Consider the following 26,847-nt stretch of genomic DNA (forward strand, 5'->3'; position numbering starts at 1 on the left):
AGGCGTCTTCCTGCGTCTCCTCTCATCCTCTGCCCTCCACGCCCCTGTCTCTGCGTCCAGGTCCCCCCTTTACACGAGGACACCGCCGCCCTGATGGCCTTCTTCTCCAGGGAGCACGGCTGTGTGTCTCCAGAGACGGTCGTGGTCACCGGGGTCAGGACGCCACCTCCCGGGGGCCACGCTCAGGCCTTGTGGAAACTTGGGGGCGCCGGCCGGCTTTGTGGGGGCGGGCGGGGCTGCTGTGGGCGCTGGGGCAGGCCGTGATGGAGCTGTCTTGCCTTGGGTGGCTGTGGGGGCACTGCCCCGGGCCATCTTCCAGGAAAACCGGCAGCGCTCGGGCCCTCCAGCCTGGGCTGGGCGCTTGGAGGCCCCAGAGCCCCATCCCAGCACAGACCGCACTGACCTCGCCGTCTGTGTGCGCCCTGGCCCCGGGGGCAGGCCGCGTCCTCTCCGCCCCGGGAACGTTCACTGACCAGTGGCTGACCCCACGCTCACCTTCTCCCTTTTAGGAAAATCCAGGAGGAAGAAGGACTTACGGATCTCCTGCATGTCCAAGCCGCCGGCGCCCAGCCCCACGTGAGTGTCCCTGGCTCCTCCCCTGCGCCGCCTGGAGAGCTTCCTGGCGGCCGGCAGGGCTGTGGCCTCTCAGGCCACCTGGGGCCTCCTCGCCCGAGGGGCGGACGGAGGGCGAGGCCCTGGCCGCGTGTGTGACACGGCCATTGCGCCGTGACTGAGCCGAGGGGCTTGCTGGGCCCGCGCCCGGGCTGGCCCCCTCTCGGGGGGTGCGGCTCACGGGCTCTGCTCTTCCCTGCAGGCCCCCCCGGAACCTGGACTCCCGGACCTTCATCACCATCGGCGACAGGGTGGGTGGGCCCCGCCCGCGGCGCCCTTGCTGCTGCCAGCTGACGCCTCGGGCCCCGGGAAGCGGCTGTGGGGGTGGACAGCACCCTCTCCCTGCTGTTGGCTGTGTGGCCCGTCTGGAGCAGGGGGCGGAGGTGGCAACCCCGGGGCTGCCATGGAGTCCCTGACCTCAGCGTGGGTGGTGTGGCCACCACGGTTGTGGCCCTTGGGGCCAGCGTCTGGGGTCGCGCATCTCAGTTGCACCCAAGAACCTCCTGATGGCTTGGGGACCGTGTGTCGCCCCAGGACACGCCGAGGGTCTCTGGGCAGAGGCCTCACTCTGGAGCTTCTCCTCGACCAACACCCCCTCCCGCCTGGGTTCTGAGTCCCCCCACTTGTCGCTGTCTGTGTCCTGTTGGTTCACCTGCTCGCTGCCTTGCGCCTGCCTCTGGCAACAGGGCAAGAGACGGTGGGCGGCCCGAGCCACGCTGCTCCCTGGGAGGCGGGGCCTGTCTCTTGCCTCCTTTGTGTCCCCAGTGAGTGTCTCACCAGGGACTCGGGGCAGTAGATGCTGAGTAAAAGCTGGCTGGATGCGTGGTCCAGTCTGGCTGCTGCAGCGGCGGGGGGCCAAGGGATGGGGCGGCTCGAGGGCCCCGCGCCTCCTGGGAGCATTTCCCGGGCAGCCCGCTTACCCCTCCCAGCAGCCCTTGCTCGTTGGTACTGTGCCTGTTCTGTGGAAGGCGAGGGGAGGCTCAGAGGGCGTGCAGGACTGGCCCCGGGGCACCCAGCAGGATGCACTTGCTGCAGGATTGGAGCACAGATCAGGCGGGCTGGTGGCCTTCTCTTTCTGCTGCCCCAGCACCTCTGCTGGACGGTGTGTGGGGGGTGAGGGCTGGCACCTGTCTTGGCCCCCGTGGACCCTCTCTTTTTTCTGTCCCCAAGAACTTTGAGGTTGAGGCCGATGACCTGGTGACCATCTCGGAGCTGGGCCGAGGAGCCTACGGGGTGGTGGAGAAGGTGCGCCACGCCCAGAGTGGCACCATCATGGCCGTGAAGGTGAGCAGCCCCCGCCCCCCCCTCCCCTGGGCCCCCCCCCCGCACCAGCCGCCTGACGGCTGCCCTCGCCCCACAGCGCATCCGGGCCACCGTGAACTCGCAGGAGCAGAAGCGCCTGCTCATGGACTTGGACGTCAACATGCGCACAGTGGACTGTTTTTACACCGTCACCTTCTACGGGGCCCTGTTCAGAGAGGTGGGCTCTGTGGGGGGGGGGGCGGGGCTGGGAAGGGCAGGTTTGGGGGGGGGTTCTCCCGGCCGGATGGCATGCAGGGCCGGCGGCGGGGGCTGGGGACAGAGACCAGGAACCCACACTGGGCTCCTAGAGTCCAGGGGTGGAGGAAGGGCTCCCCTGCCTGGCCTTGCGCCCTTTGCTCCGGTGGGGTCCCCAGGCTTGCTTGGGTGCCCTGGACCCAGGGCTGGGTCCCCGATTGGCTGAGCACCCGTGTCAGGCCCAGGTCCCATGCTAGGTTGGAGCTGGCGGGGGCCCAGGGCGGGCAGGTGCCCCAGGCAGCCGGCCGCCTCCGAAGGCCGTCCCGAGGGGCGAGGCGTGGGGCAGTGCGTTGCAGGTGGAGGAGGGAGCCATCTGCCACCATGTCTCTGTGTCCCCGGTGCCTCAGCAGGGACTCGGTGCAGTAGATGCTGAATAAAGTCTGGCTGGATGCGAGGTCCAGTCTGGCCTCTGGGGTGAGCCCTGGGCGGGGGGCCCGGGGCTGAGGCAGGAAGGGTCGGCCAGGCGGGGTCGCAGAGCGGAGCTGGCACAGGAGGGTCGCAGAGCCCCTGCTGGAGGGACTCAGTCACGTGTGTGTTTTAGTCACTTTTCCCTGGAACCTGCCGTGTAATTAGGGAGGCAGGAGAGGCCAGATGGGGAGACCAGAGGGGATGGCAGGGGAAGGCTGCCCTGTGGACCCAGCAGTGTGTGGGGGCGGCCGGGGGGGGGTGGGTTGGGGAGGCAGCATAGGGGAACTGGGAGGTCAGCCAACCCCAGTGTAGGGGAGCTGGGAGGTCAGCGAAGCCCTGAGGGCTGAGGGCCACGGGTCTGTCGGGGAGGCGCTGGCTCCGGGCGCGGGCCGGCGTGGCTGACCCCCGGGTGTCCGCCTGCAGGGAGACGTGTGGATCTGCATGGAGCTCATGGACACGTCCCTGGACAAGTTTTACCGGAAGGTGCTGGAGAAAAACATGACGATTCCAGAGGACATTCTGGGGGAAATTGCTGTGTCTGTAAGTGGCTCAGGCCTGAGGGGGTTGGGGGTTCTAGGGCCCAGAAGCCCAGGCCTGCTTCAGCGGCCACAGCCTGTCCTGATGTGGTGTCGTGGGCAGAGCTGGGCTCCTTCTGTGGCCCCCAGTTGTCCCCTGGCCAGGCTCTCTAGGCCCCTCTGGGCAGCTCGCGAGCCTCCCAGGTCCCAGACGAGGACTTAATGTTGACAACTTCTTGGTCCTAAAAACACTCAGAGGCGGCTCACGGGGCACAGGCTAGGCTGGGGGAAGTTTGGCGTCCTTATGTTTGCCTTCTGAGCGTGCACGTCCCTAGAGCAGGGAGCGAGCCTGGGCCTGAGCGAGAAAGGGCATGGAGTCAGGGTACCAGTGGGTCTCGACCCTGACGGCACCTGCTGACACGTCCGGGTACCCCCGCCTGGGTGCTGAATCAGAATCTTTGGCCCAATTCCTGTAGGGAACGGCTGCCAGTGTGCAGTCCACTGACTCTGCTGGGGGGGCACGGGGGGAGGTGGCAGAGAGGCTGCAGAGCCTGATGGGCTGGGGACAGCATTCTGGGCGTCACAGGTGTGGGCTCTGCGGGGGTCTTGGGCCACTCAGCAAAGCCGAAGGCTGCTGCCTCTGCACTGCGCTTACCAGGATGCCCGCCACAGCAGGTGTGGGCGGGGTTGGGGGGCGGGCGGGAGCTGGGGTGAGGAGGGGCTGGGCTGGGTCCCTGGGGGTGGGCGGCAGGGGGCCGTGGGAGGGAGTCTCCCAGCTCTGCCGTCACCGTCACCGACAAGCGGGAGTAACCGCCTCTCTCCTCCGCCTCCTTCCCCTTCTCAATGGCAGATCGTGAGGGCCCTGGAGCACCTGCACAGCAAGCTGTCCGTGATCCACCGAGGTCGGTGCCCCGGGCCCACTGCTGGGGGCGGGGGGGGGGGGCAGGCTCTTCACACACGCAGCCCACCCTGCCTGGGCCAGGCGGGCAGCCCCCATTCTCAGGAGGAGCAGAGGGGCGATTGGCTGCCACATGCTGCCTGGGCAGCCGAGCTCCCTGGGCAGCCGAGTGGGCCCAGGGTCCAGGCTGCTGTCTGCGCCTCCAGGCCATTTTCCGCGGCCCCAGTGCTCAGAGCAAGGCTGGGGCGGCCGACCTGTCTTATTTTGATGCATCTTCCTGCGTGAGGTGTGCAGAAGGGTGGGTCCCGGCAAGTTCTCAGCCCCTCCTGCTCAGCGGGGTCCCCAGCCCCCACACCCCGAGGCGACACTCCTCTGAGCTGGCCACGGTGGTTGGTTTGCTTGTTCTCAGCCTTGTGCTCAGCCGGAGGCTTCTGAGACTCACCCCGGCCATGTGTGTCGTGTGTCCTCTGCAAGCCGAGTGGCCTGCTGGTCCACGCGGAGTCAGTTAGGCTGAGCCCCCTTTAACCACTTGGTGGCCCTGAGGTCACCACCTTGGCAGGTTGTCACAGACCTCTGGTCCTTTTTCTGTGCCTCTGTGTCTGCACACACGTCTCCATAGGAGGCAGGAGGTGTGTGTGTCCTGTGTACGCGCCTGCGGGCGGCTCCTTGCTGCGTCCCCCAGCTCCGTGTCCACCTCGGGTCCTGGGGCTCGGGTTCTTTCTTGCGCAGACCCGCCTCCTGTGTCTCAGCTGCTGCTGAAGCTGCTGACCCCTTGGCGGGGACGCTGGAGGGTCCCTGGGCGCTCGTGCTCTCAATGCCGTGTCCCCCTCCAGCCTGGTGGACCCCAGAGCTAGGGGTCATGCTGGGCTGTGAGGCCAAGCCCCGGCCACGAGGCTGCACAGCCTTGTCCCGGGCAAAGCCTCAGAGCCCTGACGTCCTTGCCCACTCGTGGCCGGAGGCCAGGGCTCCTGGCTCTGTGGCCATCGGCTCTGTGACCTGGGTGGGGCAGCCCCCTGTCCTGCTCCCCGGGCAGTAGGGGCTGTGTAGCCAAGAGGCCGGGTCGCGTCCCCGCAGATGTGAAGCCCTCCAACGTCCTCATCAACAAGGAGGGCCACGTGAAGATGTGTGACTTCGGGATCAGCGGCTACTTGGTGGACTCCGTGGCCAAGACCATGGACGCCGGCTGCAAGCCCTACATGGCGGTGAGTGGCTCCCGGGCCCTCCCAGGCCGTGGTCCTCTGTCCGTCAGGGGCCCTGAATTTCCCGCCAGAGGAGGGACCTGCTGCGCAGCCCGGCCCCCGGGCAGCAGCCTTCTCCTCCCGTTTGTGATTGGCCCCGTGGGGGTGGGGCAGCGCCCCTCACGCCCTCCCCGTGTCCTGCGGGAGGGCCCCCGAGGCAGGGGAGCTGCGTGGCAAGACTGGGGCCTCCACCTGGAGCCCCGGTCCCCGCCAGCATCTCGGCCTTCTCGTCCGCCTCACGGGAGGTGGGGCGGTGAGCACCGGCCCCCTCGGTTTGGGTGGGGGAGGCAGGACCCTGCGCCGACATGGGGTGGGTGTTCACACCTCCGTGGTCCCCCTCCAGCCCGAGAGGATCAATCCAGAGCTGAACCAGAAAGGCTACAACGTCAAGTCTGATGTCTGGAGTCTGGGCATCACCATGGTATGCGGCTGCGGCGCCCTCGCGGGCCGGGGGTCAGGGTGGGGCCGGTCACGTAATTTCCCCTTGGAAAAGAATGTTGGCTTCCCAACCCGAGAAGAAAACGTCGTCAAAAGCTATGGTGTCTTGGAGTTCCCCGGTAGGGCAGCAGGTTAAAGACCTGGCACGGTCACTGCGGTGACGCAGGCTCAGTCCCTGGCCTGGGAGCTTCCACATGCTGCGGGCCTGGCCGGAAAAGACCCCAAAGGCCATGGTGCCTGTAGGGCTGTCTGCAGGTGCTGTGCCCTCGCCGAGGTGAGACGCAGGGTTAGCTGGCTCCTCACGTCCACCTGACCTGCCTGCTGGACGTCCCCCAGCGCTCCAGGTCTTGTCCAGAAATTGCAGCCAACCCCAGTTCAGTGAGCTCCTAGACACAAACGATTTCAAAAGCTAAATGGCACAAACCTTAAAAAATGTTCCCACAAGAAGCACGTTGCCCGTGGGACCAGGGCACTCTCCCAGGGGCGCGGGAGGGTGGGTGGGGTGCATCCGAGGTCCAGGCTGGGCTGGTCCTGGGCCTCTTGCTCCTTCTGGGATCGCCCCGCAGAACCCCCAGCGCTGCCCGAGCCAGGGCTCGGGGGAGGTCTGACTGGGCCAAGGTGGGTTATGTATTTAGGGTGCCGCCCGGGCCTGGGTGGAGAATGGGCTGGGGACATGACGGACGACACTGGGATTTGAGTCCCCCCCCCCCCAGTGCTGGAGGCCATGCAGGAGACATGGGTGTTGGCACTGGGGCCCCAGCGCTTTTTCAGGGGTGCTGCCAGTGTGGCCCTCATGGGCACAGGGAGACCTGGCCATCCCTGGCACTGGGCGTCCGTCCTGCTTCCTGGCAGGTGCTATTGCAGACAGCACCGTTCCCTGCCCAGAAGCTGTCATTTTTGTGCCTGGCAAAAAATGACCAGGAAAGGGATTTCTAGGTCCCGGGTCAGGACATGTTCTCTGTTTTCCTGCTTACAAGCTCTGGTGGTCACAGGTCCTCCCTGCCCCTGCAGACTCCTCGCTTCTGTGTGTCAGAATCAGTGGGAACGAGGAGCAAAGCAGCTGACCTCGCCCCGGGAAGGGCCAGGGTCACCCAGACCCTCCGCACGGCGCCGTCCCCATCCCCGTCCTCGTCCGTGGGGCGCTTTCCTGCCTTGGCTGGAAAGGGGCCTCCGGCCTAAGGACGAGTTGCTTTCTTAGCACAATGGTGGCCTGGCTGCCGTGTCACCAACGCACAGTGTGCGCCGGAGCCGAGTCTCTCCTGCTCTTTTCCGCGATCAGCGGGCAGGGCGAGGGGTCTGGGCCAACAGGCTGTTTTCTCATCTGGGTGGCCAAGACGAGAACCTGGAGTTTGTTGTAAACTAGCCGGTCTTTGCCACAGGAGACTCCTGCCAAGCGCGAGCAAGGTGCAGAGTAGCCGGTGCTGCCCGCAGGGAGGTCCGGGTCTTGCAGGGGAGATGGGACTGGTGGCCTGTGTGCGGGGAGTCAGGCAGAAACAGTGACGGGGCAGAGCAGGAAGGCGGGCGGCGGGGACTCTGCGGAGGAGGAGGGCCGTGGACCTCATTCCCTGATGGGGCTGGTGGCTTGTTGCAGGGTGTGGGAGGCCGTCGGAAGTGGACCTCAGGGTCTGACGTTTCTCCCGTGGGCCTGTGAGAACCCCTGCATTTCCCATGTGCTCTCCCCCCCTTTTTTTTCCGGGCCACACCTGCAGCATATGGAGGTTCCCAGGCTAGGGGGTGAATTGGAGCTGCAGCTGCTGGCCTCCAGCACAGCCACAGCAACATGGGATCTGAGCCAAGTCTGCGACCTACACCACAGCTCACAGCAACGCCGGATCCTTCACCCACTGAGCGAGGCCAGGCATTGAACCTGCGTCCTCATGGAGGCTGGTCAGGTTCGTTAACCACTGAGCCGCGACGGGAACTCCTCGTTTGCCCTTGCAGGGGTAACAGCCCAGATCAGTGCAGCAGATGCTTAAGACATTGTGGAGGCATCTTGGCGGGTGGCCTGGGGCAAACGGGGATGCTGGTTGCCCAGGCTCCTTTGCCGACTGCCACCTTGTGGGAAGGTGCCCCCACCGTTTCTCCAAAGGAGCTGGAACCTAGGTTTCCATGTAAAATCTTCTGAATCCAGATTGAACACACAGCGTAGCCAAGCCAGTCCCAACTCGGGGTGAGAGCTTAGTCTGCTGGCTGGGTCAGAGGAATAGCTGCTGGGGTCCCCTGCCTTTCTCGCTTTGGCCTGACGGCCCGTGTCCGCCCTTCGCCTGCCTCACAGGCCAGCTCTGGGCGCTGGGCCAGGATCCGCGGATGGGCTCCGGGGGTGCAGAGCTGCGGCTGCACCGGACCCACTGCGGCTGTCTCCCCTGCAGATCGAGATGGCCATCCTGCGGTTTCCTTATGAGTCGTGGGGCACCCCGTTCCAGCAGCTGAAGCAGGTGGTGGAGGAGCCGTCCCCTCAGCTCCCAGCTGACCGCTTCTCCCCCGAGTTTGTGGACTTCACCGCACAGTGGTGAGTCTCAGCCCCGCCCGGACCTCTGGGCCTCCCCAAGCCCCGTCAGTACCCCTCCCTCTTCTGGCAGATCCCAGCTCCTCCCTGTAGGCAAATAATGCCCAGACAACATCAAAATATACAAGGCAGACATAATTGGAGCACAAGGAAATTTGACGAAAATGCTCCTGAGGATAGGTTTTATTTATGTTTATTTTGTTGCTTTTTAGGGCCGCACCCATGGCATATGGAGGTTCTCGGGCTAGGGGTCTAATCAGAGCTACAGCTGCCGGCCTGCACCACAGCCACAGCAACAGCAGATCCGAGCTGCGTCTGTGACCCACACCACAGCTCACGGCAACACCGGATCCTTAACCCCCTGAGCGAGGCCAGGGATCCAACCCAGAACCTCATGGTTCCCAGTCGGATTCATTACCACTGCGTCACAATGCGAACTCCTGCTGGGGGTAGATTTTTTTTTTTGGTCTTTTTGCCACTTCTTGGGCCGCTCCTGCGGCATATGGAGATTCCCAGGCTAGGGGTCGAATCGGAGCTGTAGCTGTCGGCCTACGCCAGAGCCACAGCAACGCGGGATCCAAGCCGTGTCTGCAACCTACACCACAGCTCATGGCAATGCCGGATCCTTAACCCACTGAGCAAGGGCAGGGATCGAACCCGCAACCTCATGGTTCCTAGTTGGATTCGTTAACCACTGCGCCGCGACGGGAACTCCTGGGGGTAGATTTTAATACAGTCCTAGAAACAGGAGGATGAAGAAGATCCAAAAAGGAAACGAGAAACTTGGGCGTTCCTGCTGTGGCACAGCGTTAAGGATCCAACACTGTCTCTGTAGTGGCTTGGGTTGCTGCTGAGGTGTAGGTTTGATCCCCGGCCCGGCCCAGCCCAGTGGGTTAAGGATCCAGCATTGCTGCAGCTCTGGTGTAGGTCACAGCTGTGGCTGGGGATTCAGTCACTGGCTTGGAAACTTCCATATGCTGTAGTGCGGCCAAAAAAGAAGGAAAAAAAAAACAACAACAACAACCAAAAGCTTAGAGAGGATTTAAATGCATAACAAATTTGTTTTTGTTGATGTTTAGAACTTTGTACCAAATTAAAGAATGCCCACAGGATCCTTATAAAATTAATTTCCTTGAGGTTACAAAAGAAATAAGGGAAAAGGCAGAAGGCAAAGTCATATAAGCCATGGTCTCTGACTGTAATTAGATAAAACAGGAAGTCCATAACTGAAAAGAAATGGAAATTAAAAGTAAATTCTTCTTGGGTTATGAGAGAGACTTAAAAAATAAAATTATAGACTAGTCAGAAGTGAAGACAATGAGAACGTAACACATCAACATCTGTGTGTTATGGCCAAAGAGATACTCAGAGGAAAATTCACAGCCTTTATTTCTTTAATTGGAAAATAAGAAACAAGTGAGCCTGGCTGACGGAGCCATTCTCTTCCAGAGCCCATAGGAGGGCACTTCCCCTCTTGAGTAGGACCACCACGTAAATGATCATTAATGGTGCCATTTGGTGTGGGCTCATTGGCAATTCCTTAGATCACCATAGAGGCAAGAAAGCGAACACCCCAAGAAGCGAAGGAGCTTGGTCCAAATCTCTGTAATTTGCATCTTGGGATACCCCCAGAACAGTCCGGCCCCTTCTTCCTTGAGCCCCAGAGGCACATGTGTCCCCTTGCTGCGCAGGCAGAGGTGAGCCCCGCCTGGCCTGGCTGGCCTGGCTGGGCTGGACTCGCTTCTTCCCTGCTAGCCTGGCCCCACGCTGTCCTGCTCTCTCCTAGCCTGAGAAAGAACCCCGCAGAACGCATGAGCTACCTGGAGCTGATGGTGAGTGTGGGCCGGGCTCTGGGAGGGGCTGCAGCCTGGGCCCTGCCTTCATTCTTTCGGGAACTTCGTCACTCCCTCACTCGCAGGTACCCCGGCCCTGCGGAGGGGAGCAGAGGGCGGGCAGGTGAAACCCGTCACGCGCGGGCGTTCGGGAGGGCTTTACAGGGGAACCGGGCCTAGAAGGATGACTGAGGATTTTCCCACTGATGGAGAAGGCGTTCCAGGTGGAAGGCTGGCGCGGGCAGAGGCCTGGCACAAGTGGGAAGGGACTCGGGGCGTTCAGGGGGGTGACCAGGGCCCCCCGCCCTGCCCCCTCCAAGGTGACGGCCTCTGTCTCCCGCCAGGAACACCCTTTCTTCGCCTCGCACAAAACCAGGGAGACCGACATCGCTGCCTTTGTGAGGGAGATCCTGGGAGAGGACTCGTAGGGGCGGGGCCTTGGGCACCCCCGCCCCCGGCCCCGCAGCGCCCCCCAGCCTTCTGCTGGGGCAGTGCTTGCCCACACCCGTAAGCTACTGCCACCCTGGCCTTGGGCGCCCGAGAGGAGTCGAGGGGGCTGCTCCTGCCCGACATGCAGCAGGCCGCCGTCGGTCCCAAGTGCCAAAGAACCAGACCTCGGGGCCCCCCAGTGCCTCTGCCCCTGCTGCTCCCAGGACCCCGAGACCCTGGACTTGGAGGGGCTGCCGCCCTCACGGAGAAGGCAGCGGGGCCTTGCGCAGGCTGCTGCCTGGGCCCAGCCCTGGACTCCATCCGAGTTGTATATTTTTTTAACTCTCGACTGAATGGACTTTGCACACCTGGCCCAGGTGGGCCACACCTCTGTTCCAGCATCGGTGGGGGGACGTCATAGGGGGATGAGCCACGTGAATCCCCTGGAGTCCCCCGACAAGGCAGATGCCAAGCCGCCGAGGCCTTCACCCCAGCCCTGGCAGACAGGCCCTCGAAGGCCACCGGGGCCTCCCAGCCCCGCCTGCTGCCTCTAGGGTGTTGTTTCACTTTTATTTTTTTAATTTATCCTGTTGATTTTTTTTTTTTCTTTGCTTTGTGGGTTTGGCTGGTTTTTCTTGCATGGTTTGGAGCCGATCACTTTTCTGTCACCTGCTAGGGGACCAGCAGGCTAAGACCCGCCCTCTCGCTCAGGCTGGGGTCTAAGGTGATGGGCCCAAGGTCTCTGCTCAGAGAGGTGCTAGGGGAGCCACCCAGCTCACTCTCCTTGGGGACCGGCTCGGTAGGGGCTGTGGACTTGCTTTTGGTATTGTTTAAAAAAAAAAAGAAAATATATTTTTTTGAAGAAAGGACTGCTGGTCCTGGGTCCTGTCCCTCATGGGTTAGGGCAGTTACCTGATTGCTGTTTTAATTTAAAAAAAAAAAAAAAAAGTGGGACAAAAGATTGTGTGAGACTGTGTGTCATAGCGGCGAGCCCCCCTCCTGCTCGGCGGTGGCTGGTGGCCCTGGAAGGGCCCCTTGCCCGGGGACAGGGACAGGGCAGCGTGGTCAGGGGACAGGGCCACTGAGCTGCCGGGCCCTGCGTTTCCACCGGGGAGGACCTCAGGCTCCCCCAGGGGCCATGACGCAGCAGGCCCTTGCTAAGCACTGGGCAGAGCAGTGACATGGGCCCCGCCCCCCGGGGGTGCCATCTGTCCCACAGCATTGAAGAGTGCACTGGCAGGTGCTGCGCCTGCGCCTGGGCTGTCCCCAGTTCCCAGATAAGACAGGCCCAGAGAGATGAAGTAACCTGCCCGAAGCCACAGAGCTTCTGAGATGGAGAAGCGGGCTTGGGGACAGGGAGTGGCCCTTACAGGGAGTGGGGCAGCTGGAAGAAGGGAGCCTTGCCAGGGTCTGGTCTGGCTCTGTGATCCCGGAGCCTGGCCTGGGGCAGAAACCCTCCTTTGTCGGATGAAAGCATATACATTGGCTCATATAAGCAGGACTGTGTCTGGCCTCAGGCACAGTGGGATCCAGGAGCCAGGGTCCTCTCCTGTGGAACTTGAGTCCGGCGCAGCTGTTTCACAGTCCCCCGGGGGGGGGGGGGGGGCGGGGGCGGGGGTCGCACCAGGACTAGGTGGCTCCCTGCCGCTTAGCAGAGGTGCTGGGGCTCCCGCTGAAGCCCGAGGGCTGGCTCTTAGGGGCCAGGAAGGCTCACGGGCTTGTGCTCAAGCCCCTCTCAGGCCGCTAGGATCAAACCCGGAGTCAGCCCGCCTACCTGCCAGGATCTGAAGCAGGGCCTGCCTAGGCCGAGGGAAACAGGTGCCATCCCCGAGACACGTGCCCACCCTCACTTCGGCGGGAGGCAGCCTGATTCTCGACCCCAAGGCACAGCGCGGAAAAGTTCAAGGCGCTTTGGCGCCCTTCCCCCCATCCCCGTGAGGGCTGTTCTCACCTCAGGGCCTTTGCAGTGACTGTGTCTTCCGCCTGGAGAGTCCCTCTCCGTCCCCCTGTCACTTCCTCGGGGAGGCTGCCACCCGGTCCCCTCGGTGTTCTCTCTGCTTGATCTGGCTCGGGCTGACTCGCCACCATTGTGTCCCCAGTGTCCACACCCAGGGCGGGCTCATCCTGTGTTGAATGAAAACAGGGATGAATGAATATGCGAACGAAGGGGAGTAAGGCGGGGTCGCCCCGTGTGCGCGCGTGGCTGGGTCGCACGCGGCCTTGCCCGCGCGCGCACGTTCCGCCCTCCCGCGCGCGCACGGCCCTCCGCGCCCGCGGGAGCAGCGCCCCCGAGTGCAGGGCGCGGCCCGGGTCGCTCCTCCGCGGCCACCAGGAGGCGGCAGAGCCCGGACGCCGGCCCGGCGCCCGCCCGCCCACCGCCCCACCCTCCCTCGGTCCCGGCGGCGGGGCGGGCTCCCTGGATGGGTCCGGCGCCTGCGCCCGCGGGACCCCCGAGGGACCCCCGCGGCCCCGCTCTGCGCCCCGCCCCGAGCGCGCCCAGTCGCCCCGGCCGATGGAGGGTGACCACGGCAGGCCTGACTCACGTTCTCCTGGGCGCACGGCCCTTTCCAGCTGGCCGGTCGTCGACAGTTTACAGAGAGCGCTCCACAGTTTCCAAAGGACGTCGCCGATTCCAAAGCGCGGAGCTGCTCACCCAAAGTTTGCAAGGTAATCGACCGTTTGCCAGGCCCTCCCCTGGCTTCCAGAGCGCTTTACAGCTCCGCGGGAGCTCCCAGGTTGCCGAGCACGGGCCCTACGAGAACTTTCGAGGTCGTAGAACTCCACCAGCAGGTTGTTGGCTTCCTCTTTAGGGGACCTTCAGCTTTTACAGAGGGTGTGGCGGCATGCAGGTGGGAGACGTGCGGCGGTGAAAGGGCCCCCTCATCCCTGTGGATGGGAGGTGGAGTCATGGGCACAGGCTGGGAGGTGGAGTCATGGGCACAGGGAGGCCACAGGGCGCCACCTTCCTCCAGGGGGCAGGGTCCTGCGGGGGGTGCTGTTCCAGACCTGGGGCTAATGAGCCTCTGGCCTGACAGAAGCGGTGGGGGGAGGGTGGGGGTGGTGGTGCGTGGACTTTCAGAGCCTCCTGGGCCAGCATTAAAAATACAGCAGCCAGGGAGTTCCCGTCGTGGCTCAGCGGTTAATGAACCCAGCTGACATCCATGAGGACGTGGGTTCGATCCCTGGCCTCGCTCAGTAGGTTGGGGATCTGGCGTTGCTAGTGAGCTGTGGCATAGGTCGCAGATGAGGCTCGGATCCCTCTTCACTGTGGCTCTGGTGTAGGCCAGCGGCTACAGCTCCGATTGGACCCCTCACCTGGGAACCTCCATATGCCGCGGGTGCGACCCTAAAAAGATGCAAAGACCAAAAAAAATATACAATCGTCAGGCCTGGTTGGGAGCAGCTGGTGGCCTTGGAGGGAGGATTTGGCCAAGTTCCTTCTGGAGGCAGGGAGGGCAGCTTCCTTGTTGGCTTGGCCTCTCCTGTCCTCAGACCCTGCTGTGGCTCCCACCTGCCCTAGTCCGAGCCCCCATGGCCCACACCAGCCAGCACTCCACCCCCCGCCCAGCACCCTCTCCCTGGATTCAGCCACAGGTCTCAGCCCTGCCTCAGGCCCTTGGCACCAGCCGTCTTCCCGGGCCAGGACCCTTCCCCCAGGACATCCTCCTGGCTGGCTTGGGGCGTCCCTGCCCCTCTCCTCAGAAATGCCACCTCCTCACAGGAGGCCTCCCCGACCACCCTGTCCCTCTGTCCCCTTGCCCTGCTGTATCTCTTCACATAAGTTTATTTACACTCTTGTTCTCCGACCAGCTGGCCCTTTTCCACTGGACGGCGAGTGCTTCCACGGCTGAGATGGGTCTGTCTTGCTCACAGCCGGGCACGGATGAGGGTCAGGCAATGACAGAGGAAACAGGGCAGGTGCAGGGAAGGCGCCGTCAGGCCCCAAGACCAATCCCAGAAGCAGTGGGGCCCAGAGAGCTGGGCCCTTCCAGAACTGTGCTAAAACTTGGGCTGGAGGTGGCCGTGGGGCTGCAGTTCTATTTGGGGTGGTGCTATCGGTCCTGGGAAGGCTCCCTAGGACCAAGGCAGTGCCTCGGCTGTACTAACTGGGCACTCTGTGCCTCGGAGAAGCAAGGCGATGAGCTCGTGGCCACAGAGCTGCAGAGAGGGCCTGCCTCGCTCTTTGAGGCAGGGTTGCCTGCCTCGTCGGCACAGCGGTCCCAGGACCCGCGATTAAAGTTTAGCCTGTAGGACAGCTCTGGCTCAGGGAAAGGGGAGGAGGCCAGCGAGCGGCTCCCACCACTGTGGTACCTCCGCCTGTGTCCCTGAATACTTTGTGGCCGGGACAGTGGCTGAGAAAGCGGGGCAGGTGTCACCTCCTCCCTGGGGGAAGGCCTTAACAGCATCTGGCCAAGCCTCTCTGGGAGGCAGGGATCCCTCCCCAGGCACACCCCTACTGGAGGCCGAGCCCTCGGCTTGCACACCTCCCTGACGGGGAGCTCATTCTCATCCAGACGTGCTTCTTGGAGGGATCCGAGATTCTTGTCCTGGTTCTACTCCCCGAGGCTTGTGACGTCAGAGCCTCGTGTGTAAACTCTGGCACGCTCTAAATGTGCATCTCTTTGCCTCTTGAATCCTTTGGGAACCCAGGTGGGAGGATCTATATATATGTCAGCCGTGCTATGTTTATCGTAGCTCGTTTATTCTCAGGCCCAAGATGGGCGGGTTCTCCTGGAGGTCACAGGGCGCAGTGAGGCTCCAGCCTTGCCCAAGGCCCACCAGACACTGAGGCAGAGCCGGGGGGAGCCGCGTACCCCAGGGGGCCCGCCCCAGCCCCAACCCTGAGCGAGCCACCCACCCAGCTGGGTTTAGCTGTATCCACCCCCTCCAGCCTTGCAGAAGCCGTGGGCTGCTCTATTTCTGTCCTGGGCTGGGCTGGTGGCGGGACTTGGGTGGGGAGGGCTTGGGAGACAGTGGCAGCTGCCACCTCTGGTTGGGAACGCACAACCTAAGAAGTTCTTCGTTTCCTGGCTCCCAAACCCTCCATGGCTCCCGGCTGCCCATGAGATCTGAAGAAGGGAAATCCAGCACCACCTTTCTAGAGCAAAGCCTGCTCTGGATTATTCTCTGCAGGGCTGGGCACATGGAAGGTGTTACCTGAGCACCTGCTGCATCTGGAGCTGGAGCCAGACCTGGACAAACCTGGCCTGTCTGAGCCTTGACATCCATCAGAGCATAAACTAACTTATGAACGCTTTCAAGCAGCGTTTTCCCCCTTTTCCCCGTTATTCCCTAAGGAGAAACAGTGAATTAAATTCATTAAATCATTCAAATTAACTAAACTTAATTATAATTAAGTAACTCAATGTAATTAATTAAATTACTTAATTTCTCCCTAGTGAGAGATACACGACCAAAGAGCCAGATTTTGCCACAAATACTTGTAACACCTATTTTTTTAATCCCCCGAGAACCAACTCTTGCCTCCCCCGAAAATACCTGGCTAGGAGGATTTTATTCTGTGCTCAGTGTGGTCAAAAGGGGACACACGGGGGTGGGACCCTTGCTGGACTCCGGTCGTGGGGGCTCCAGCCTCAGGAGACTCCATGTAAGTGGGGAGAGTGGCAGCAGAGTGATTCGGAAGCATGTAGCCGAGGAGTGGAGGGCACAGCCGGGAGCAGCCTGTGCAAAGGCCCTGAGGCCAGAGGGGATTCGGTGCCGCAGAAGGGAATCGGGGGATGGAGGCAGATGGCGAGAGGCCCTGCAAGCCATGGCATAGATTCTGCACTTGATTTTCAGGGCATAAGGGAAGCTGCTGCAGAGTGTTAGGCTGCGGACGGATGCAGTTGGATCGAATGAGGAACAGGGGTAACAAGAGCTCACCTTTCTGAAATGTCCTTGCCTCTCTCTGCCTTCCGAGCCCCGCCCCGGGTCCCGCCCCCCAGAGTTTGACAGTCACCCGAGCAGTGCGATTGTGAAGATGCCCCTGCATTTCTCAGACTCAGTTTCCTCTTTTGCAGACTGAGGGGATTCGTGTCCGTCTTACAGGATGGCAGGTAGTTTCCAAGAAATGCCACCGAGTGCAATGCCAGTCGTGGTCCTGGCACACCGTAGGTGCCCAGTTAATAGACCTGTCCCTCTGGTTCCCAGGCCACCCCTTGGGTGGGTTGTGAGATTCAGGGCCGTACTTCTCATCTCCAGATTCATCTCCTCACAGCTGCCTTTGAAGCACACCTCAGTTCCCCGTGGTTCCCCTGGGCGCACGTCTGTGCTGAAATGGGCCTGCCTTTTAAGCCTTGGTCTTAAGGTCTGTCCTGGGGCAGTAAGATTTCACAGGCTGCTGTGGCGGGGGCGCGGGGGACAGACTTGCCCATCCAGTGAGCCGGAGCCCCCAGCTGGAGCAAGGGCAGAGCCTGGCTGGCGTCCGACCCTTAGCAAGTCACCACTTCTTTCCGGGCTCAGCTTTGGTGCTTGCGCAGTGGGTCGGAGAGGCTGCCCCCGCAGCCTGTGTCCTGTGGAGTCTCAATGGGGAAAGCCTCGACGGGGAGGGCAGGGCTCTGGGGGCCAGGATCACTCATGCAGTCACCCCCTTCCATTCCTTGCTCATTTTGGTCTTTTTGCCAGGAATTCCCTTCAGAATTTGTGGTTTCAAGCAACACAAAGTGTCCACCACAAGTAAAGGGGCATTTCTTGGTTCAGCCTTAGGGTTTACGGAGTGGACGAGAGAACATTTGGGGGCTAAGGGAGCTGCAGGAGCCTGGGCATCCAGTCCACTATGGTCAGGACTCCTTTGTGGTCCTTACCCCAGATATTAAGCTTTAAAGTCCCAGGCAGGGCAGTTCCCGTCGTGGCGCAGTGGTTAACAGATCCGACTAGGAACCATGAGGTTGCGGGTTTGATCCCTGGCCTTGCTCGGTGGGTTAAGGATCCGGCGTTGCTGTGGCTGTGGTGTAGGCCAGTAGCTACAGCTCCCACTGGACTCCTAGCCTGGGAACCTCCATATGCTGTAGGAAGCAGCCTTAGAAAAGGCAAAAAGACCAAAAAAAAAAAAAAAAAAAAAAGTCCCAGGCAGAAGCAGTGGCTAACTTACCAGACCAGAGTCTGGTCCTTTCAGCTTCTGCAGTGGGAGATAGGACCCTGCCCACCTGGGACTCTACCCAGAAGGATCACTCCCAACTAAGACGGGGTTAGGATGCTGGACAGCCAGCCCAGCCCAAAACACAGTCACTCCACCCCTTTTTGCTAGTGAACTCCTACTCATCCCTCAAAACTCAGTTCCACAGGTATCAGTCACCCCCCTCGCGTGGTTCCCACAGCCCTCTGCTTCCCTCTGTCTAGCTCCAGTCGCACCAGGTGGCCACGTCCACGTCCGAGTCTGCTTCCTACACCGGACCTGCTCCCTTGATCCTGAGGTTGATCAGCATGTTTTGAGCACCTGTTCGGTGCCAGGCACCATTCCACGCCCTCCGCATGAGTCACCGCATTGGATTTTGACAACACCTCTAGAAGGTGGCTTCTGTCACCATTCTCATTTCACAAATGGAGAGACCAAGGCACAGAGAAGTTAGGCAGTTGTCCAAAGTCACACAGCTGGTGAGGGGCGGACCAGAGATCTAAACCCCAGAAGCCTGGCTCTAAGGCTGATGAGGGAGGCTGACTCCATCCCCGTGGGGTCTGGCTTCTGTGCTGCTCTTCCACTTTCAGGCATTTGAAGACAGTGACCTTCCTTTGGAAGTGGGTTAATCACATGAGTAGACACAATGCCATCGTCCAGGGAGTCCCCTTGTGGCTTAGCGGGTTAAGGGTCTGGTGTTGTCAACGCTGCTGCTCGGATTTGATTCCTGGCCCGGGAACTTGTCAAACAAATGCCAATGTCTAAATGAAAAGCCCTGCGTCATTCGCATTTGAAGTTGTTCAAATAAAGAGAGTAGACAGGTCCCAAACACTGGCATTGCTATTTTCAGAAGTGAGCAGGGGAAAGCGCTGGAAGGAGTAGAAGGATGTTATGTCTCAGGCCAGTGGGGCCAAAGGCAGTTCCTCCTTTTGGAGAAAGGACCAGCCTCACGAGCGCTGCGAGCAGGCTCGCCCCGCGGCCCCGCCTGTCGCCCCGCCCCCGCCCAAGGCCCCGCCCCTTCAGCCCCGCCCCCGCCCCGCCCCGCCCCGGCGCCTCCGCCCCGCGCGTCCCAAGCTTTCCTGGGCCCGCGCTGCGTCCAGCTTCCCAGCTGCGTCGAGCTCCCGGCGCCCAGGGGGGGGAACCGCCTTGAGAACAGGTCATGTCTCGCTTCCGTGTGGGCTTCTACGAGGATTTCCTTGCAACGAAACCCTCTCGGTGTCTGCTACCGGGAGCACCTCCGGGAAACAGAGTGGGGAACGGAGGCGCTGACAGAGGTCAGGTTTTCAGTCTGTGAGGTGCTCGGTGGGTGACGCGAGCAGTGATTACAGGGGTCCCCCCTTTCCGCTGCCCCCTCCGCATCAGCTCTGCTGGCTCTGCGCAGAGTCTGGGGTCTGTTTCCCCCAGGTTCCCGCAGGCTTTTCTGTAACACTGCTCCTCCCCGACCCACCCACCTCAGTCCCTCCCCCGTAGCTGTGTGGCCTTGGGCAAGTCACTGTGCCTCTCTGATTCTCTCTGTGCTGGGCTTATTGCCCTCTCAGCGCAAACGCCAGCTTGGCTTCCTTGGCAACCGGATCCCAAGTGGCCGGGCATCTGCCAGCACTCTTGGCTAAAGGTCCCAAGGAAGCAGCCTCGGGGTTGGCGCTCCACTCGTCTTGGGGGCTTCCTCCTGTGCGGAGCCCTGGTGGCGCCTTGCCAGAGCCTGCAGCCCTGCTTACGGAATCGCCTACCTGATCCTCCCCACCAGCTTGGCTGCTGGCCACTCCCATCTCAGACCTGCCTCAGAGACTCGTCCTCCGGCCCTGGAGCTGCACAGCACAGCCAGGGTGCCTGGAAGCTGACCTCTGCATCCCTGGGCAGCCCCAGCCTGTGCACCGCAGCTGGAGAACCCAGCTCCTTGCCTTAAGGGGCACAAACTCAGGTGTGTTCCACACTCCAGAGCTCCTGGGGGTCGGGCCTGGGCCGGGACAGAAACCGCTGCTGGTCTGCTTCTGCTCTCCCAAAGCTCTTGCATCTGAATCCTCGCCTCAGACTCTGCTTCTGGGAGAATCTGGCCAGACAGCTTGCTGGCACTGGGTGCCGTGGGTGCATTTTAATCAAGTTAGTCTATTGGTTAGGATCTAGGTCTGGTGGCTTGTTAAAAACACTGACAAAACCAAGCTCATGATGGTTTGAGGCACAGAGCCAACCTCCTCCCTCCTGTAACAGTGTAAGGGGCAGTTTCCTGGAGCCAGGCCCAGGTCCCTTCCACCCTGGGTGTTTGCGGCCATGGTCCACAGGACCCGTGGCGGTCCCAGCATCGAGCCCGCGCTCCGGGCGACGGGGTGGAGAAAGAGGTGGGGAGGTGGCACATCCCCTCTCTGGAGGGCACGTGCATCCCTGGCTCCCATCCTGGGGGCCATGTTTCAGTCACGCAGTCACCATGCCACAGGGGAGGCTGGGATGTGAAGTCTTCCTGGGCAGACAGGCACGGAACCCAGGGGTCCCGTGGCCTGGGGAGGCCTAGAAATGGGGAAATCTGTTCAGTCCCGCCCCAAACAGGAGGACAAAATACTACTCTACAGCTGGAACCGAATTCTGCCTTCAGACACAGTGGTCCCTGTTTAGGCAGATATGCTCAGGATGCCGTGGCAGTGGCAGTGGAGGGGCTCCTGGCCGGCAGGGCCAGGGTGGTGCAGGGGAGCCAGGACGCGGGGAGCTTTCCTGGCGTGTGCAGTGCAGCAGCCGCGGGGAGGGAGAGGCACGCAGTGGCCAGGAGGCGTGGCCCTCGCTGGGAAGGCCACCCTTGTCCATTCTTCTGTGGAAGAGTGACCTGCTGTGGCCTGGGTGGCGGCGGCGCGGGGTGGGGGGGAGAGTTGCCGAGCAAGGATGGGGTGTTGGTGTCTGAGGGGCTCTCCAGCAGGCGGAGGGCAACAGATGCAGAGACGAAGCTGAGCTGGGGATGAGAGACGCAGGACCCTGGGCGCATGGGCTCCGTCAGCCTCCTGGGGGTTTCTGGAGGGTTCTCCCGAGGAGTCAGGGTCAGGGCATTTGAAGGTACTCACAGGGTGTCCCATGAAGCCGATAAGGGTGCCATTCATTTTCCACATGTTTGCACAGCTGGACTCCTGCCTGAGGTACAGACAGGCAGCCTTGGTTCACTCAGCGTTAGGGCGGGGGTGTCCTGTCCCGGAAGCTCCGTTTTGGTGGTTGCCCAGCAGTCCATCGCCACGATGCCCATTCGTCCCCAAGAGCCCCTGTTGCCGGAGGTGGCCTCCAACTGCAGGCTTTGGCCCAGTACTGGACCCCCCCTTGAGCAGGCAGCTCGGCTGGCCTTGCAGGTGGAGATACAGTTGCAGGCATGGTTCCCAGAGCGCAGTGGGGTGGAGGGAAGGTGTGGTGTGTGCAGCCCAGGACTTCCTGGCCAGGTTGTGCCCAGCTACCCGCTGCCTGTGCAGCCTGGGGAGCAGGCAGCACTCGGATTCACTCTTTCATTCCCAGGCGTTTAAACCGCAGTGTGTTCCTTGTAGACATTTTAGAAGATACTGAGTAATTTCAAGAGAAAATTCAGGGAGTTCCCGTTGTGGTGCAGTGATTAATGGATCCGACTAGGAACCGTGAGGTTACGGGTTCAATCCCTGGCCTTGCTCAGTGGGTTAAGGACCCAGCGTTGCCGTGAGCTGTGGTGTAGGTGGCAGACGCGGCTCGGATCCTGCACTGCTGTGGCTCTGGTGCAGGCCGGCATCTACAGCTCCGATTCAACCCCTATCCTGGGAACCTCCACATGCTGCGAGAGCAGCCCTAGAAACGGCAAAAAGACCAAATTAAAAAAAAAAAAAGAAAAGAAAATTCGGGAGTTCCTTTTGTGGCTCAGTGGTAACAAACCTGATGAGTAACCGTGGTGTAGGTCCCGTGTGGCTCAGGTCCCCCTCCATATGCTGTACATGCAGCCCCCCCCCCCCGCCCAAAGACAAGCAAGAGAAAATACAAAAAGAAAAGAAAACTCATCTATAATCCCATATGCCAGCAGTACTTACGGCAAACATTTTTTACAATTCATGTTCATTGTGATACGATTGTCACATCACATTGTGTGGGTTGATTTCCGTCCTGCCAGCCTTTTTATACATAATTTTTTTTTGCCTTTTTAGGGCCTCACCCAAGGCACATGGAAGTTCCCAGGCTAGGGGTCCAATTGCAGCTGCAGCTCCCGGCCTGCACCACAGCCACAGCAACCCTGGGTCCTTCACCCACTGAGCGAGGCCAGGGATCAAACCCGCGTCCTCATAGATCCTCGTCAAGTTCGTTTCTGCTGAGCCACGACAGGAACTCCCAAAAGGAACTTTCTACTCACAATGGCTTCTCTCGAGCACTGATTTTTGAGTGGCGAGAGCTGGACCTGATTCGGAAGCCCAGGACGTGGCTAACCCGTCTGTGGTTGCAGACTGGCGATCCCCCGATTCCGCCATCCCGGCTTCGTTTGCCAGCTGACGTTTCTAAGGAGGCGAGTTGCTTTCTCGTGTGTGGCTTCCGGGAGGGGTGGGGGGGCGCAATTTGTATGGGAAAGCAGGGCATATTCTGGCTCGTCCCTCGAACGTTTTTCTAAGTTAAGGTGGACGTCCAGTGGCCATCAAGTAGGGATTAAAAAGCAGTTATGGAAGTTCCCGTTGTGGCACAGCAGAAACGAATCCGACTGGGAACCGTGAGGATGCGGGTTCGATCCCTGGCCTCACTCAGTGGCTTAAGGACCCAGCATTGCCATGAGCTGTGGTGTCGGTTGCAGACGTGGCTTGGATCCCGTGTTGCTGTGGCTGTGGTGTAGGTGGGTCGACAACTACAGCTCCGATTCGACCCCTAGCCTGGGAACCTCCATGTGCCGAGGGTGTGGCCCTAAAAAAAAAAAGCAATTACAACGGCGTGGATTCAAAGGTGTTTTATGTTTGTGTTTCAGCCGATTGTGGTCACCACCCCGCGTGGAACCATTCGAAAGTGGTTTATCCTTGGCGGCACTTAGGAAACACAGCTACGACTCCTTCAACGCACATCTCAGTGACAAGTATAGTTTTGTCCCCTCTTGACTCTGGGCAGCGTGTGGCAGGCGGGTCACTCAGGGCCTGTGGAGCTGGATCGCGATGCGGCAGAGCCTGTGTCGGCCGAGTCCCCGCTGACCCAGCCTCCAGGGCAGCCCGTCCTGCATCCGGGGCAGCGTGACCTCCGTCAACGCCGGGTGGCCCTGCCTGGACTCCTGACCACGGGGTCCCTTACACAGTGAGTGACGGTGCCGGCGGCCTCGGGGTGGCCTGGGGCGGTGGCTCTCAGAACCCTCCCCGCTCCGCACCCAGCACGAGGGCGGGGCCCACGGGGCACAGCCGCTTTGCCACCTCACGTTTCCCTGGATGGTGTGTCCTGGCCGCCACTCTGGAGATTTACAGCCCAGTGCTGGAGTTTCCTTTCTTAGGCAGCCTGAAAATCTATGTTCTATTAATAGGTGAGTTATGACCATAGGATCAATACGTTTTTGCCTTAGTTCTGTCGTCCTGTTTTACACCTGCCCGTGCGAGTTGTTTCAACAGTGTGTCTTGCTTGCACTGTGGTTTGTGTTTTCTCTCCCTCTCGATGTCTCTTTGGGGCTTGAGAAAAGTCCCTGTTTTTCTTCCAGCTGCTGGTTTTACATTAATGTCTGTCCATGGTCCGTTCGGGCCCCCCCCCCGCCCCCGCTTTTCGTCTGTCTTCCCTGTAAGGAGCAACCCTGGGACCTGCTCTAGTGCTCGTCCCGCAGTCTCTGATTCGCGTCACTCTCCTTTGGGTCTCAGACATCAACTGCAAGGCTGTCGCTGAGCTCATCCTGATCTTTGGATGCTCCCCCCACTTTCCCTCCACCGTTGTATCTGGTGGGACCATCCTTTGGCCTTAACCGCACAAGTTCCCCTGTGTTCCGCAGGTTTCAAACTCCTGCCAGACCCTCGGGTCATGCTTCTCTGGCTGTCGTGGTGGTTTGAGGCTCGTTGCCGGGTCAACTGCTCAGGACGTCACCTGTCGGGGTGACGGCCCCCCAGCTCCTGCTTGTGGACAACAGTTAGTTTGGGACCTTCACACGAGCGAGTCAGTTCGGCTGGACCTGCCGTCGCCCCGCCACCGCGGCCTGAGTGTCTGATGCGCCTTCTGTGGCTTCCGGCGGCGAGTGCTCACGATCAACCCGATTTTCCTGGTAAGTGGCTTCGTCTTTTTTCTGCCTGAATTCCAAAGGCAGCCATGGAATACGTCTCCCTGGTGAATGTTCTGGATCCGTTTTTCTAGACGCCCAATGTTGTCTCAAGTCTTTATACATTTCAGGAAAGCTTTTTATTTTTTTTTTTATTTTTTGCTTTTTAGGGCCACCCCTGTGGCATATGGAGGCTCCCAGGCTAAGTGTCAAATTGGAGCTGTGGCTGGATCCTTAACCCAGAGAGCGAGGCCAGGGATCGTACCCACAACCTCATGGTGGCTAGTTGGATTCACTTCCGCTGTGCCACGACGGGAACTCCTTTGTGTGTGTGTTTGTGTGTGAATTACAGTGTTTAGAGCTCAGCGTTGGGTCGCTGCCCTTTCCCCTGCCCTCTGCTAGTCGTGTTCTCTTGAACCCTATTTATCTCTTCCTTTTTTTGTTGTTTAAAATTTTCCTCCATTTAGGAGTTCCCGTTGCAGCTCAGTGGGTTAAGAACTCAGCTAGTATCCATGAGGATGTGGGTTCGATCCGGCCTCGCTCAGTAGGTTAAGGATCCAGCGTTGCTGTGGCTGTGGTGTAGCTCGAAGATGTGGCTCCAATTTGACCCCTAGACTGGGAACCTCCATATGCTGCAGGTGTGGCCCTAAAAAGACCAAAAAAAAAAAAAAAAGAATGGAAAAGAGTCAGGGCTGAATCACACAGGGGCTTCCTGGCTTCTGCCGGTCAGAGATGGGATTCGAAAGGCTTTGGGCTGGAAACCCAGCAACACGCTCCCTGGATTAAGTGTCTCAGGTTAGACTGAGGGTGTGGCCTTCCCAGCGCTGTTCGCGATGGATTCCGCCAGTGAGTGGAGACTCAGCCAGTCCGCAAAGGCCCAGACGCGGTAAAGCCAAAGCATGTAGGTGAGTTGTTTCCCGGGTGCAGTAACTGGCGCAGAAACCTGACCGAGGCTGCCGGGTTGCCCAAGGGAGCGCCGTGCAGCGGGCGCCTGTGACTGGCCCCGAGCCCTCACTGGGGATGAGAAGCCTTGGGGCCTTCGCGCTTCCTGGAGTCAGGGGGCGACACTCCAGATACGGCCAGGATGGGAAAGGACATGGGAAGAAAGAAGAAGGCTCCAGAAGGCAGAGGGAGGCCCCGAGGACCCCGGACCTGGAGAGAGTTCAGGGCCTCATTCAAGAAGCTTCTTGCGGAGTTCCCGTCATGGCACAGTGGAAATGAATCCGACCAGGAACTATGAGGTTGAGGGTTCGAGCCCTCACCTTGCTCGGTGGGTGAAGGATCTGGCGTTGCCATGAGCTGTGGTGTGGGCCGCAGACGCGGCTCGGATCCTGCGTTGCTGCGGCTGTGGCGTAGGCCGGCAGCTGTAGCTCCAATTGGACCCCTAGCCTGGGAACCTCCATATGCTGTGCGGGTGCAGCCCTAAAAAGCAAAACAAAAGAGAAGCTTCTTTTTCTGAAGGCTGCACAAAGTGGGCCTGGTAGCTTTGCGTTTGGAAGTGTCTTGAGCGCCCCAGTGGGAGCGTCTCGTGTGTCCATGGAGGCGGGTAGGCCAGGGCTCTGGACGGAGGAGCCGCCCAGACAGTGGCCACTGCACGCCTCCCGGAGACCCCGCGGGCCGAGCCGGAGCCCGGGCCCGGCTTCCCTGCTAGGTGTTTGCAGGACCGCAGAGGGCACGAGTGTCCCCTCGGGGCCCGGGTTTCCGACGCTTGCTGCTAGGTTGGGCCCCGGGACCTGCATTCACGTCCAGCTGATGCAGAAGAGACCTGGGCGCCCGTCCTCGTCCCTGAAACGACTTTGGAGGCTGCGCTGAGGCGGCGGAGCCTCGGGATGGGAGCCGTGCGGGGCGGCCGTGCAGCCCGTCCTGGACCAGGACGTGACTTTGAGCAGCTCGGTTTGGTCACCGCTGCGTGTCAGCCTGTCCTGACCCACACAGGTGTGTACTAGTTGTTGTGGTTTTTTTTGCACAGTCGAGGCCCTACCAACCGTGTTATTTTTCAATGTTAACAATCAGCTTTATTGAGGCATATTTTATAGATAATAAATCTGCAATTTTTTTCTTTTCTTTCTTTTTTTTTGTCTTTTGTCTTTTGAGGGCCGCACCTGTGGCATGTGGAGGTTCTCAGGCTAGGGATCTCATCGGAGCTGTTGCTGCCGGCCTACACCACAGCCACAGCCATGCGGGATCCGAGCTGGGTCTGTGGCCTACGCCACAGCTCATGGTAACGCCGGATCCTTAACCCACTGAGTGAGGCCAGGGATTGAAAATAAATAAATAAATAAATAAAATAAAAGAATTGCTGGGTTATGTGGCACGTGAATTTTGACACTCGAAGAGACTGCCAACCTGTATTCCAAAGTGACTGTGCAATTTTGTGTCCCCATCAGCCATCTCTCAGTCTAGAACCTTTTTTTTTCTTTTTTCTTTTTGTCCTTTTAGGGCCACACCCGAGGCATATGGAGGTTCCCAGGCTAGGGGTGGAGTTGGAGCTACAGCTGCCTGCCTACACCACAGCCACAGCAATGCCAGATCCAAGCTGCATCTGTGACCTACATTGCCGCTCGTGGCAACGCCAGATTCTTGACCACTGAGCGGGGCCAGGGATTGAACCTGTGTCCTCTCGGACACTATGTTGGGTTCTGAACCCTCTGAACCACAGCTGGAACTCCTGCTTACAGCATTTTTTTTTTTTTAATCCGGAGTCGTTTTAAACTGTTTTGGCATCTAGTCTGTCAGTGGATTCAGCTGTGACTTCCGTCTTTGCTGTTATGTTTGGAAATCCTTCCTCATCTAACGATTATAAAAATAGTCACCTAGATCTCTTTATTTTCTTAAAGAACTTCAGTCTTTACATTTAGCACTTTATATATTTATTTTTAACTGAGAAATCATTTAACAAAGAGTCTAGGACGCGCGTGGCAGGTTAGCAAATAATAGTAATAAAAGTGCCCAAAATAACCCAGAGGAAAAGAAGCCACAGAGGAGGCTCGGCATTCGCTTTATTTCATTTATGTGGCGTTAAACCTGAACAGACCTGTTCTATATATCCTCTAAGATCACGCCCGGCAAAGCTGTCAAGGACAGTGAGGACACGGCCAACACCGCATCCCAGGGGTGGCTTC

General features: G+C 60.1%; 2 protein-coding genes across 11 annotated transcripts in view; both read left to right on the top strand.

The window, feature by feature from the left end:
* Positions 1-11,363, top strand: part of MAP2K3 (mitogen-activated protein kinase kinase 3) — a 38,620-nt gene extending 27,257 nt beyond the window's left edge. For 3 of the 5 annotated variants that reach the window (XM_047757986.1, XM_047757984.1, XM_047757985.1), the window contains exons 2-12: positions 510-576; positions 815-863; positions 1,783-1,896; positions 1,973-2,092; positions 3,001-3,117; positions 3,943-3,994; positions 5,065-5,192; positions 5,572-5,649; positions 8,036-8,175; positions 9,959-10,004; positions 10,349-11,302. In XM_047757986.1, coding sequence (XP_047613942.1) covers positions 548-576; positions 815-863; positions 1,783-1,896; positions 1,973-2,092; positions 3,001-3,117; positions 3,943-3,994; positions 5,065-5,192; positions 5,572-5,649; positions 8,036-8,175; positions 9,959-10,004; positions 10,349-10,432 — 957 coding nt within the window. In that variant the 5' untranslated portion in view covers positions 510-547 and the 3' untranslated portion in view covers positions 10,433-11,302. Of the gene's footprint in view, positions 1-509; positions 577-814; positions 864-1,782; positions 1,897-1,972; positions 2,093-3,000; positions 3,118-3,942; positions 3,995-5,064; positions 5,193-5,571; positions 5,650-8,035; positions 8,176-9,927; positions 10,005-10,348 lie in introns of those variants that run through there. The other 2 variants (XM_047757988.1, XM_047757987.1) reach the window with 2 other exon arrangements.
* A 1,180-nt stretch (positions 11,364-12,543) lies between these two features.
* On the top strand, positions 12,544-24,222 carry LOC125114611 (serine/threonine-protein kinase LMTK3-like). 6 transcript variants are annotated; one of them, XR_007131862.1, is made up of 3 exons: positions 12,544-13,100; positions 22,475-23,731; positions 24,193-24,222. XR_007131862.1 is itself a non-coding variant. In XM_047757989.1 (2 exons), the coding sequence occupies exons 1-2, from the start codon at positions 12,583-12,585 to the stop codon at positions 22,599-22,601; spliced, it is 645 nt and encodes a 214-aa protein (XP_047613945.1). In that variant the 5' UTR covers positions 12,544-12,582; the 3' UTR covers positions 22,602-23,887. The 6 variants fall into 6 exon arrangements, 3 of the variants coding, with proteins under 3 accessions (XP_047613945.1, XP_047613946.1, XP_047613947.1); XR_007131861.1 differs by lacking the exon at positions 24,193-24,222 and having other exon boundaries at positions 22,475-22,791; positions 23,465-23,887; XM_047757989.1 differs by lacking the exon at positions 24,193-24,222 and having other exon boundaries at positions 22,475-23,887.
* Positions 24,223-26,847: the final 2,625 nt, after the last annotated feature.

This window comes from Phacochoerus africanus, chromosome 14, assembly GCF_016906955.1.
Source record: "Phacochoerus africanus isolate WHEZ1 chromosome 14, ROS_Pafr_v1, whole genome shotgun sequence".
Taxonomy (NCBI): domain Eukaryota; kingdom Metazoa; phylum Chordata; class Mammalia; order Artiodactyla; family Suidae; genus Phacochoerus; species Phacochoerus africanus.